The sequence below is a fragment of the Chaetura pelagica genome, unplaced genomic scaffold (genome assembly GCF_000747805.2).
Source record: "Chaetura pelagica isolate M959 unplaced genomic scaffold, ChaPel_1.0 scaffold101, whole genome shotgun sequence".
NCBI classification, from domain to species: Eukaryota; Metazoa; Chordata; class Aves; order Apodiformes; family Apodidae; genus Chaetura; species Chaetura pelagica.
Genome location: NW_009952564.1, coordinates 6,581,967 through 6,592,304, shown reverse-complemented (window position 1 = coordinate 6,592,304; position 10,338 = coordinate 6,581,967). Strand labels below are relative to the sequence as shown.

General features: G+C 44.5%; 1 protein-coding gene across 1 annotated transcript in view; it reads right to left on the bottom strand.

The window, feature by feature from the left end:
* The window catches only part of LOC104385022 (zinc finger protein 664-like), a 3,982-nt gene extending 2,059 nt beyond the window's left edge, over positions 1–1,923 (bottom strand). Inside the window, exon 1 of the mRNA XM_009993416.1 lies at positions 1,837–1,923. Within this exon, the coding sequence (XP_009991718.1) occupies positions 1,837–1,923 (87 nt within the window). The remainder of the gene's footprint in view (positions 1–1,836) is intronic.
* Positions 1,924–10,338: the final 8,415 nt, after the last annotated feature.

Here is a 10,338-nt window from a genome sequence, read left to right as displayed (position 1 = left end):
CTGCCCAGAGCTATGCCCGGCTGCCCAGGGCTGTGCCCGGCTCCCCAGGGCTGTGCCCGGCTCCCCAGGGCTGTGCCCGGCTCCCCAAAGCTCTGCCCGGCTGCCCAGAGCTTCTACTGCTGGGAAACCCACCCGGCGGTGGGAAAGCAGGGGGAAAATAAGGCCCGTGTCTCTTATTTTTATTGGTATTTTGGCAGCGCGGGTGGGATTTTTACACCTCCTGCTCTTTGTTTGGGTTTCTTTGCTCAAGAGGATCTGCCTGGAGGCGAGGAGGAGGGACTGACCCAGGTCCTCCCGGAGCACCCTCAGGTCTGCGCCTGCCTTATCTCTTGCTTTGGGTGTCTGCCCAAAATAGCAGCAGTGTCTGCAGTAGAACGCCCTGGAATCCTGCGGAGATGGATACCCTGGTGCAGGGAGCCGGCTCCTGTTGTCACCCAGAACCAAAAACAAGGCAATTCAGGTGTTTCAAGGGGTACCAGGAGCCCGGAGAGGCACCTGCTGCAGGGCAGTGGGTTTGCTGCAAGCTGACAGTACAGCCTGCTTCCTGGCCATTTGCTTATATTCTCTTCCGTTTGGCAGGTTAGCAAAGGGGCTGCAAAGTGTATTTAATCAGTGAGGACCTTATTATTTTTCAAGTTAGCTGACCAGTACTATTCATCTAATTTAATCAGTTTGCTGGCAGTCAGGGAAGCAAACGTGTTTGTCAACCCAAGTCCACTGCCAACAGGATCACAGTCAGTAAGGGTTTTACTTACACAGGCACACGGAGAAAAGACAAAAGCTCTGCAAAGGTGTTTATTTACCTTTGAGGCGTGCAGAAGAGGGAGAAGTAGAGCAACGAGGCTGGCGACGGGGACTAGAAGGCAAAATCTTATGAGAGGCTGAGGGAGCTGGGGTTGTTTAGCCTGGAGGAGACTCAGGGGGGACCTTATCACTCTCTACAACTACCTGAAGGGAGGCTGTAGTCAGCTGGGGGTCAGGCTCTTCTCCCAGGCAACTAGTGACAGGAGAAGGCAAGGCCTGAAGCTGCACAACCGGGAGGTTTAGGTTGGATGGAGCACTTCCTCAGGGTGATTAAACATTGGAATGGTCTTCCCAAGGAGGAGGTGGAGTCACCATCCCTGGAGGTGTTTAAGGAAAGGCTGGATGTGGCACTTGGTGCCATTGTTTGTAATTTCTGGAAGTTCCTCATTCACATAACTGAACTTCTCACATTTCTTAAATAAAATGTGCCTCTCCAGTGCTGGCAGCACGCACTGAATGTTAAATAGTTGAAGACCAATCTAAGAAAGGGAAAGATAACCTAAAATAAAGTAGTGACACGGCCCGGATGTGATAACCCAGGAAGGTCAGAACTAGACCCCCTTGCTTTCTAAGCTCCTGCTGCAATAGAGGAGCCAGGGGCAGCTGGGTCCAGTCCTGTACGTGTCACAGCTCAGACTGGGCAGCCCAGGGAGGTTAGGACTGAACCCTCTTGCTTTCCAGACTTCCTTCAGAGAGGAGCCCAGGTGTGGCTGGGCCCAAAATCCTTCTCTCAGCCCTGGTCTTTCCCCAGAGAGAGTCAATGTGTGACGGTCCGAGTCACAGCTCGGCCGTCCAATGCCCCTTGATCAGGTGCAGCGACACACAAGGTCTGCTTGTAACAAACAGCACATTTATTGCACTAGTAGGAGTTAATACTGAGCAACCTAGTAGGACTATTATTACACTAGTAGGAGCAACCTGAACAAAACCACCCACATATATATGTATTAAGGAAATGGGGATGAGAGGAAAAAGGTGAGAGGAAGTGGGGAGGGGGGAGAAAGAGAGAGACAAAGAGGACGGGAAAATCACCGGTCCTGGATCCCGCGCCGTTGGTCCAGCCAGCGGGGAGGGTCGGTGTCCATGGTCAGTGTAGACGAAACTCCCCGAGCCCACCATTGCAGCCCCCTGTTTTATAGGCCTAGAATCTTGATTTCACAACGAGTACCTGTGATTGAGCCATGCAAGTGTGAGCAGCTGGAGTGGACCTGCCCCCCTCCGCCCCTGGTCATGTCTTTATCTCAGTCGTTGTCGTTATCTCATCTATGCAGGCCCCAGGGCTATGCAGGCCATTCCTGCAGTCTCCATCCTCCCAGGCAGGCCTTTTGGGATGCATATGAGCAGGGGCTACAATGGGGTTTCAATGCCATTTCCCAAAGTAGGTCCGGAGGGCTGGTCTCTCACAAGTAGATATGTTAAATTTCCAGCTTGGTCCCAGAAAAGGTGCCATTCACTTTTGAGAGCGTTGATGAGGCACATAGAGGCTTGTTGTCAAATAGACAGAAGTTGCTGACAGTGAAGTGCTCAGTTAACAGACTGGTTTGAACTGGGGAGCTTGTGGTGTTAGGCTTCTCTTTGTGTCAATTTCTTCTCCTAGATAAAAAAAAAATGCAGAGAACCCCTTTTGGCACAAGATCTATGTCTACAAAGCTGGTTTCTCCAATGCCCCTGGAATGGATGGATGCATCTCTCCTCCCACAGCTGTGGAGTCAGAGGAATGGGTGGGAAAGAAATCTACAGAATAAGAGCTGAAAATAAAGCACTGTCTTGCAATAGCACATACACTATATAATACCTTCCATCAAAATGCTTAATCTGCACTGTAGAAGACCACAGAGGCGAAGACTACTTTTGTTGCTGCCTTAGGATGTGGAAAGCTAGCCTAGAAAAGTTAAAAGAAAACAAAATGTATGAGGGCAAAGCAACTTCTGCATTTGATGCTCTTGCAGCCCAGAGAGCAACTGCATCCTGGGCTGCATCAAAAGAAGTGTGGCCAGCAGGGCCAGGAAGGGGATTCTGCCCCTCTACTCTGCTCTGGTGAGACCCCACCTGGAACACTGTGTACATCTCTGGTGCCCTCAGCACAGGAAATACATGGAGCTGTTGGAGAGGGTCCAGAGAAGGGCCATGAAGATGATCTGAGGGCTGGAGCTTCTCTCCTATGAAGACAGGCTGACAGAGTTGGGGCTGTTCAGCCTGGAGAAGAGAAGGCTCTTGGGGAGACCTTATAGCACCTTCCAGTACCCGAAGGGGCTACAGGAAAGGTGGGGAGGGGCTTTTCATCAGAGAGGGTAGTGATAGGTAATGGTATTAAACTGAAAGAGGGTAGATTTAGGTTAGACATCTGGAAGAAATCCTTCACCATGAGGGCAGTAAGGTGCTGGAATAGGTTGCCTAGGAAGATTGGGAAAGTCCCTTACCTGGAGGTGTTTAAGGGCAGGTCAGATGAGGCTTGTGCAGCCTGGTCTAGTGTGAGGTGTCCCTGCTCATAGCAGGGAGGTTGGAACCTGATGATCTTTAAGGATCTTTAAGGTCCTCCAACTCAAACCATTCTATGATTCTGTATAATTTTTTTTTCTTGAAGGTTTTGCAGATACTACAAACATTTCAGATATCTTTCTGCTGCATTTTGGAGGATTTGCTCGATCCTGTTTTTATCTCCAATGCCTTTTTAGCACTTCTACTTAAAGAATGCTGGGACAGTCCAATGGTGCACAGGCTAGCAAAGTTTCCACAAAATTTGTTTATTTAATAAATAATTTGTACAACTGCTGCTGCTCACTGGAAGAGATGGCCTCTTTTCCAGGTGGACCATTCCCATGGGTATTCCCATTGCTTCCTGTTGTTGCAGCTTGTTGCAGACTAGTAGTCATTGCTAGTGGCATGTGAAGGTGCTAAGATGTGGAAGCACTGCTTGGTGGCCTTAGAGGTCCAGAATATCTGCTCACAGTCTCACTCTGTAACTGGATCAGCTTCAGGCGCATCATGTTGCAGCTTCACATAGAACTTCCAATAAAGGCCCAGAGAGGCATTTCTTCATCAAGTTCTTTCAGTCCAAAAGAGGCTTTGCCATCTAATACGAACTAGCTATAATACATCTGCCTTTGTGAGCCTTCATAGGCATTTCTCAGTTTTAAAAGACAACACAATGAAAGAGTTTTAAGGTGTCAGTATGCAGGAGAGTTTGCCTAGCTTGTTAAACAGCTATTACACTCCAAACCCAGCATCTCACCCATATCCCTTCTCAAGGACTTTCTTCTTCAGCAAGGCTCAGCCTGGTTTGAAGATCTTTTCTTTCAAAGTGATGGTGCAGCACTTTCTCCTCAGATTAATTACTCTTCAGAAAGTCATCCAAGCCTTTTTAAAATTATTGCAATAGTTCTCAAGGCTAAAAGGGACAATTGCACAATCTATTCTTCCTGCCTGAATAATGTAGGCTGTAGACTTTCACCCCCTAATATCCATTGAGCCTGGTAACTTGGGCCTGACTGAAATATGTAATACTGAAAAGCATCCAGATCTCATCCAGAGGTGTCAAGGGAAGCGGAATATATCACTTTACTTGGAGATTAAGCCTTTTCCCTGTTAAAAATCTATACCTTATTTTTCGAGTCTGGATCTGACAAGGTTCAGTTTCAGGCTTTGGATTTCTTGTTCTGCTTTCTCTACTAGAATAAAAATCCTTTGAGAATACGGAAGTTCCTCCCAGTGAAGGTACTTATGTACTCTGTAATAATGTCATCACTTTGTAAAAAATAAAATAAAATTAATGGAGTGTTGCAGGCTGTTTTAATAAACAACGGATCTGTGAGCAATCCTGTTTTTACTGATAGAACACCTGGGCCTCAACAACCAAGGACACTCTCCTGAGAACCAGTTGATAAAAAGCGAGTTAACGAAGTAAACACCCAAACGTGCCAGAGGAGGAGATGGGGTGGAGAGTCCTGATTGAGCCTGAGCCTAGGAGCCAGTCACTGTTTAAATCGTGGCAGGCTCTAGTACAACTGACCAATCATAAGTGCAACCCTGGACATGCAAAATTCAGCCTAAGGGTATATAAGTGCCTGTCGTTTTTAATAAAGTTGGAGTTTGCTCTATCAATCATATTGATTGTCTCGCATTCTTCCCTTGCTGGAATACACCTCCACGCGCCGGCAATGGAGCATCTTCAGTTTCTCATTACATGCTATTTTCTTTTTCAAACATTCTTGCATCTTAAATTTTTCAATGTGGTGATGTCACCAGGAGCTAGATACACGTTTTTTTTTTATCATCCCACATGCAACTACAGATGTGTAAGCTTTTTGATTAATCTACACCAAAAGCTCTCTGGATTTTCACAAATACTTGGGTTTTCTTCCACTTGACTTCTAAATGCTGATGACATAAGGGATAGAGCATACTCACTGCTGTGTTCAAGACAGTCACTCTCATGGAAGGCTTCTTTTGGCCAATCTTGCAATCAATGTCTCTTGTTTATGAGGCTCTTGAAATAAACTCTGGGAGGCTCTTGAGCTAAACTCTGGTGCACAGGTGTTGCTGGAGCAACATGGTCTTCCTGGCCAGCCACAAGGAATAACCCAGAGATGAAAAGTGTTTGACCCTGAGCACAGTGTGGTAGGTTTTGCCTGTTTGAAGCACTTGAGGTGGCTGCTTTTCAGTGTTCAAGTTTTCTTGCTTCCAGGGACTTTTCCTCAGCCCTTTTAAATTTACTAGCTACATATTTACAGAGAGAAAGTAGTTACTTTTATGATTATCTCATTTACCTTTTACTCTGTTCACAGCATTGCTATAAATGGGGAAAGAGAAATGAGAAAAATGTCACAACAGGTTAGCTCTTGTAACATGTACTGTGATATATTGCAAACTGATGAGGTCCCTCTGCAGGACATAAGACCCCAGCTGGGATTTCCTCCACCTTCCTGTACTGCCAGTGTCTCTGTGCTTCAATTTAGGCTGTAGGAACAGCAGGGGATGGGAAGAAACACTGTACTCTGAAATGTGTGCTGGACATCAGAGCCCAGGCTGCTGGTGGCAGAGGTGCCAAGGGCAAAGCTTCCTGCTGTAGTGGAAAGGCAGCTGGAAAGTGGCCACCAGGCAGATCCAGTTGACAACACAGTGTCTGAATCAGGTCTGCATTTTGATCTCATCATCCTTTCACAGGAGGAAGGTGTTTTGGACAAGGAGTTTCATAGACTGACTGCTGGGTAGGGTGAGTGCTGTATAAACTTGTGATTTTCTTGTGTGTCCCCTCCCTCTAGCTCCTGGGCTAGGACTCACTGAGCAGAGTAAGATCTGAGCCTAGTACTTCCTCCTCCTCAGTGGCATCCTTTGCTTGGCAAGGAAGGAGTTTACAGTCACTTTTCCATGGGATTGGTGATTGCTTGACAACATTTAAATCTGGAGGCTTTGTTGGTCTTTCCCTCTCATTACCACATGATAGTATCTTTAGTGGTAGTTTCCCCTCACTTGCTCTGTGGAGTCCAACTTAATATTCTGAGTTTCTGTATTTACAAAGCCTGCACTTTTATCACAAATAACAGTGCAGGATGGGTGGTGCAGGGTGGCTGCTACTGGATGGCAGACAAAGAGGATTAACTCAGCTATATTATGTCCAGTATTCATGCAAGTGTTTATCTCACCTCCTCTCCTGATAACGCTCTTGGGTGCTTTGCAACCTCTCTTTCAAGTCAAAATTTCACTATGGCTCATTACATCTATTTCCAAAAAGCAAGCTGCCTTTACCTAAGCATTTGTAGCAGTGCTCAGGGTGAGCTTAATGCAGCAGTGCGCACTCTTGATTATTTCATGGCACTGATATGAAGTGCTGGAACCTCTGCCAGCTTGGGAGATATGCCAAGCTTTCTTTTTCTTTTAACACTGCTTTTAATCATTCTGAAAGAAAAGGGAAGCACTTGGAAGTACTAAACTATGAGTGACCCAAAGACTCGAGATAAAAACAAAAAAGCTGAAGACATGGGAAAAGATCTTCAAACTTATTATTTAGAAGCAAAGTCATAATTCTTGCAGCCTGACTCAGAGTTTTTGAAAAATTTGGGTTGTCAAGCAGCTAAAAACTAAACATAGACTTTTGTGAACAGGAGCCAGTTGAAATCCAAGTGTCCACAGATGTTATTAGGCCCTCCCTGTCAGGCATGTTTGCTCTCCTTGAGGAAGAAAGCTCCTCAGTGTCAGGATTCACATCCTGCCTCAGGAACACACCACCATCCTTTGTCTTGATTTCCTAATCTGTTTTGGACAGACTGCTGTGCCCCTCACACTTGGCTGGGTCTGCTGAGCCTTGCTGGCTCCTGGAACAGGGGACTTTGCATGCCCTGGTGGGACATCCGCATCAGGTGTTACACATGGAAGTGGGCAAAGGATGTTTAGTATTTGGGAGAGAGATGATGAGTGTCTGACATTTGAACCTGATGTTCAAATATCACAATTTTGGAAGTTAGTCTCATGCTATTATTGAAGCCAAATAATGACTTTGAATTTTTGGAGAGGGAAGATCTCTAGGGCTACTCACTGTGCTCTGGGAAGGTGTTGATGTGGTTTCCCCAGAGACTTCTGCTCTATTAAGAAACAGCAGAAGCAGGAACTGGAGGAAATCAGAGGCAGTATACAGAAAGGCTTACTTAAGACTACACACCTGGAAAAGCAGTATTTGTGTATTAAGTTATTAAAAAATCAATGTAATGATGCTTCCTGGATATGGTAGTAAATTTTTCCCTGTTGTCACTGATCTCATGAAACTCTGCTTCACAGGATACCAGTTTATCCCACACATTGATGACTGGTGGGTATTCAAAGATTCTTGGGGGTTCTTTTCCAGGGGAAAATTTCCAGTTCAAACCTGAAAACCTAACCTGGCTGTGATACAGGTAAGAATGTGGAGTCTGAGTTTACAGAGCTTGGCATAAGGTTTTAGGAGACTGTAGTATTAGTTTGATATAAACAGTTGCCCAAATTAACCCTGGATCTAAGAATTTCTTTACTGTGGGGGTTATAGAGTATTGGAACAGGCTCTCCAGAGAGATTGTGGAGTCTCCTTCTCTAGAGACTTTCAAGACCTGTCTGGATGCCTTTCTGAGTGATCGGCCCTAGTTTTTCTTGGTGCTGCTCTGGCAGGGGGTTGAACTCGATCTTCAGAGGTCTCTTCCAATCCCTAATATTCTGTGATTTGAGCAAACTAGCAGCAATGATATATGGATTCTTTGAAAACATTTGCCTGGCTAAAGTGCACAGAATGCAGAACTAGGCATCGATGCAAATCCAAGACTACATTTGCAAAAATGCCAGAGAACTGTCAGGGCAATTCCTTGATGTAAACATTAATTAACATAGAAATAGCCCACAGACATAAAGCATCTCAAGTGCTAATGGGATATGTACCCAAATAAAGGACAAGATGAACAGAACTGCATGCAACAGATGCTGTCTTTAGAGGTTATTTCTGAGGGTACTGATGATCTGCTTTTGCTGTGTAAGAATTATTGCAAAAAGGACTTTATTTGGGGATTGTATCACTCCTGTTTTAGTATCCCATTCCTTGTTCCATAGTTCTTACTCAGTGATACATCCTTAGATGAAAGAGACTGGCGTCCTGTGTTTCAACACATTGCAATCTGTTCCTGATTCGGCCACAGCAAATCCAGTGGTGAAAGCTAATTGGATAACAATGTTAGAAAACTTAATAGCAAGTATTTAGGCTATTTTTTATTAATCATTACTTAACCAGCAGAGCAAAAGTGAGTCAATTACGCCCATCCACATAGGTAAGAAGGGTTGTTGTTTGGGTTTTGTTTGTTTGTTTGTTTTTCTGATTGAATGGCATTTCATACTTTCTTTGCACTAGAAATAGGTAACAGCACAAAGGAAAGGGCTTTTGTAAATCCAGCCCTAGTTTTACAGCTCCCCTAGGAGCTCTGGAATGTAGGACAGGAAGGGACCTCCTATATCCTTGATCAGGTATCTGAAATTGCAGGCAAGCACACATAATTACCCTTTTCTTCAGCAGATCAACATTTTTTTTCTACTTCTGGGACCTCATTGTGGGAAATTATTAAGATATTGCAGGTATCGATTTGTGGGGTGGTTTGGGGTTTTTTTTACCAGTTTTGTCCTCCAGGAAAAGCAGCTTTTTTTCTCTCCCAGGATGACCAGCCACTTGATGTATAGTGGATTGCAGTCAGCAACATGGTTGATGTCAGACAGTAAGGATTATCTACAGTTAATGTGAATCAGAAAGTAAATCTAGTTACTTACTTGCTGTACTGAAGAAAAAAGTTCCAGTGAATTAAAGCTGCGGGGGGAAAACAGGGCCACTCAAAGCAATTTCCTCACACCAATTACCCTGTGAACAACATTTAAACAATTACAAACTCCTTTATCACAGAGAACAGAAGAATGGATGGGCATACTTAGCTGCCCAATTAACTGGCTATTTAGTAACAAGAAAAGCTGCGGTTTTAACCTGGTGTCTTCAGAAGTTTATTTAGCAGCACTGCATTTCTGCCTGTCCACTTTACCCTCATCACTAAGAATCTTTGACCTTTTAAGCCACTTGGACACAAATTCAACAAAAGGGTAGAAATCTCAAAAGTTTTTTTGAGATTTGGTAGCTTTCACAACAGCACATGGAAACAGCCTCAAATCGTTGCACATTTAGCTACATCTGGAGAAAAATCAAAGCACTACAGCAACCTGTTAAAAGCGAGCAAGGGGTACAAGAGCTTCATGTTTCAACACGGGGTCTCAAAACATGTTTAAGTTGACAAAGCCCCTAGTAGAGCTTCAAGGGAAAGATGAGCTGCAGTGCTACCAAGCCTATGAGATCTACACAGTACGAGGCAAAGGACACAAACCACACATTTTTCACTTAAAGACATTCTTTATTCAATCTGTTTATTTTTTTATATACAATATTATTTTTAATCTGTAAAAAGTACATATGCAGGATTCCAGGTCAGAGGCAGAAGGTTTCCACAGAAGATTGACTTTTGCCCTTTTATTATTTTGGAGAAAAAAGAATTTGTCAGTTTTAGACAAAGCAAGAATAAAGGCAGAATATGCAAATCCAACTTCCACTAAGCGATTAGGATTAAAGGCAACAATTCACCATCAACAAGTCAGGCTGTCTCCTTGGACTTTGGTGGTTACCAAGTGTTCTGGGCAATTACAGAGCAGTTTGTTAGAAGTGGCTGACAGCCAGAGAGGCTAGTGCTTATCATCTCTGCTACAGCTGAACACACAGAACTTGCAGAAGAGCTTGGGTTTCCTCTGTGTATGGGCAACTCAAACTCTGGAGTCAGAAGACTTTCTCAAAATGCAAGGAGTGAAAGAGGGATCTCTTAGCAGGGTGAACAGATCTCCTAACTACAATGTGGATCAAGACCTTGCTTTCAGTCTTCTCTGGTAACAAGAAGCCTGTTTCTTATTTGTCCCCTTAAAAACATACAGGCTCAGCTTGCTAAAGGGCTGTTTCTACAGCTCTGAGATGTAATTGCCTCACCATTTTGTGTGGATGCC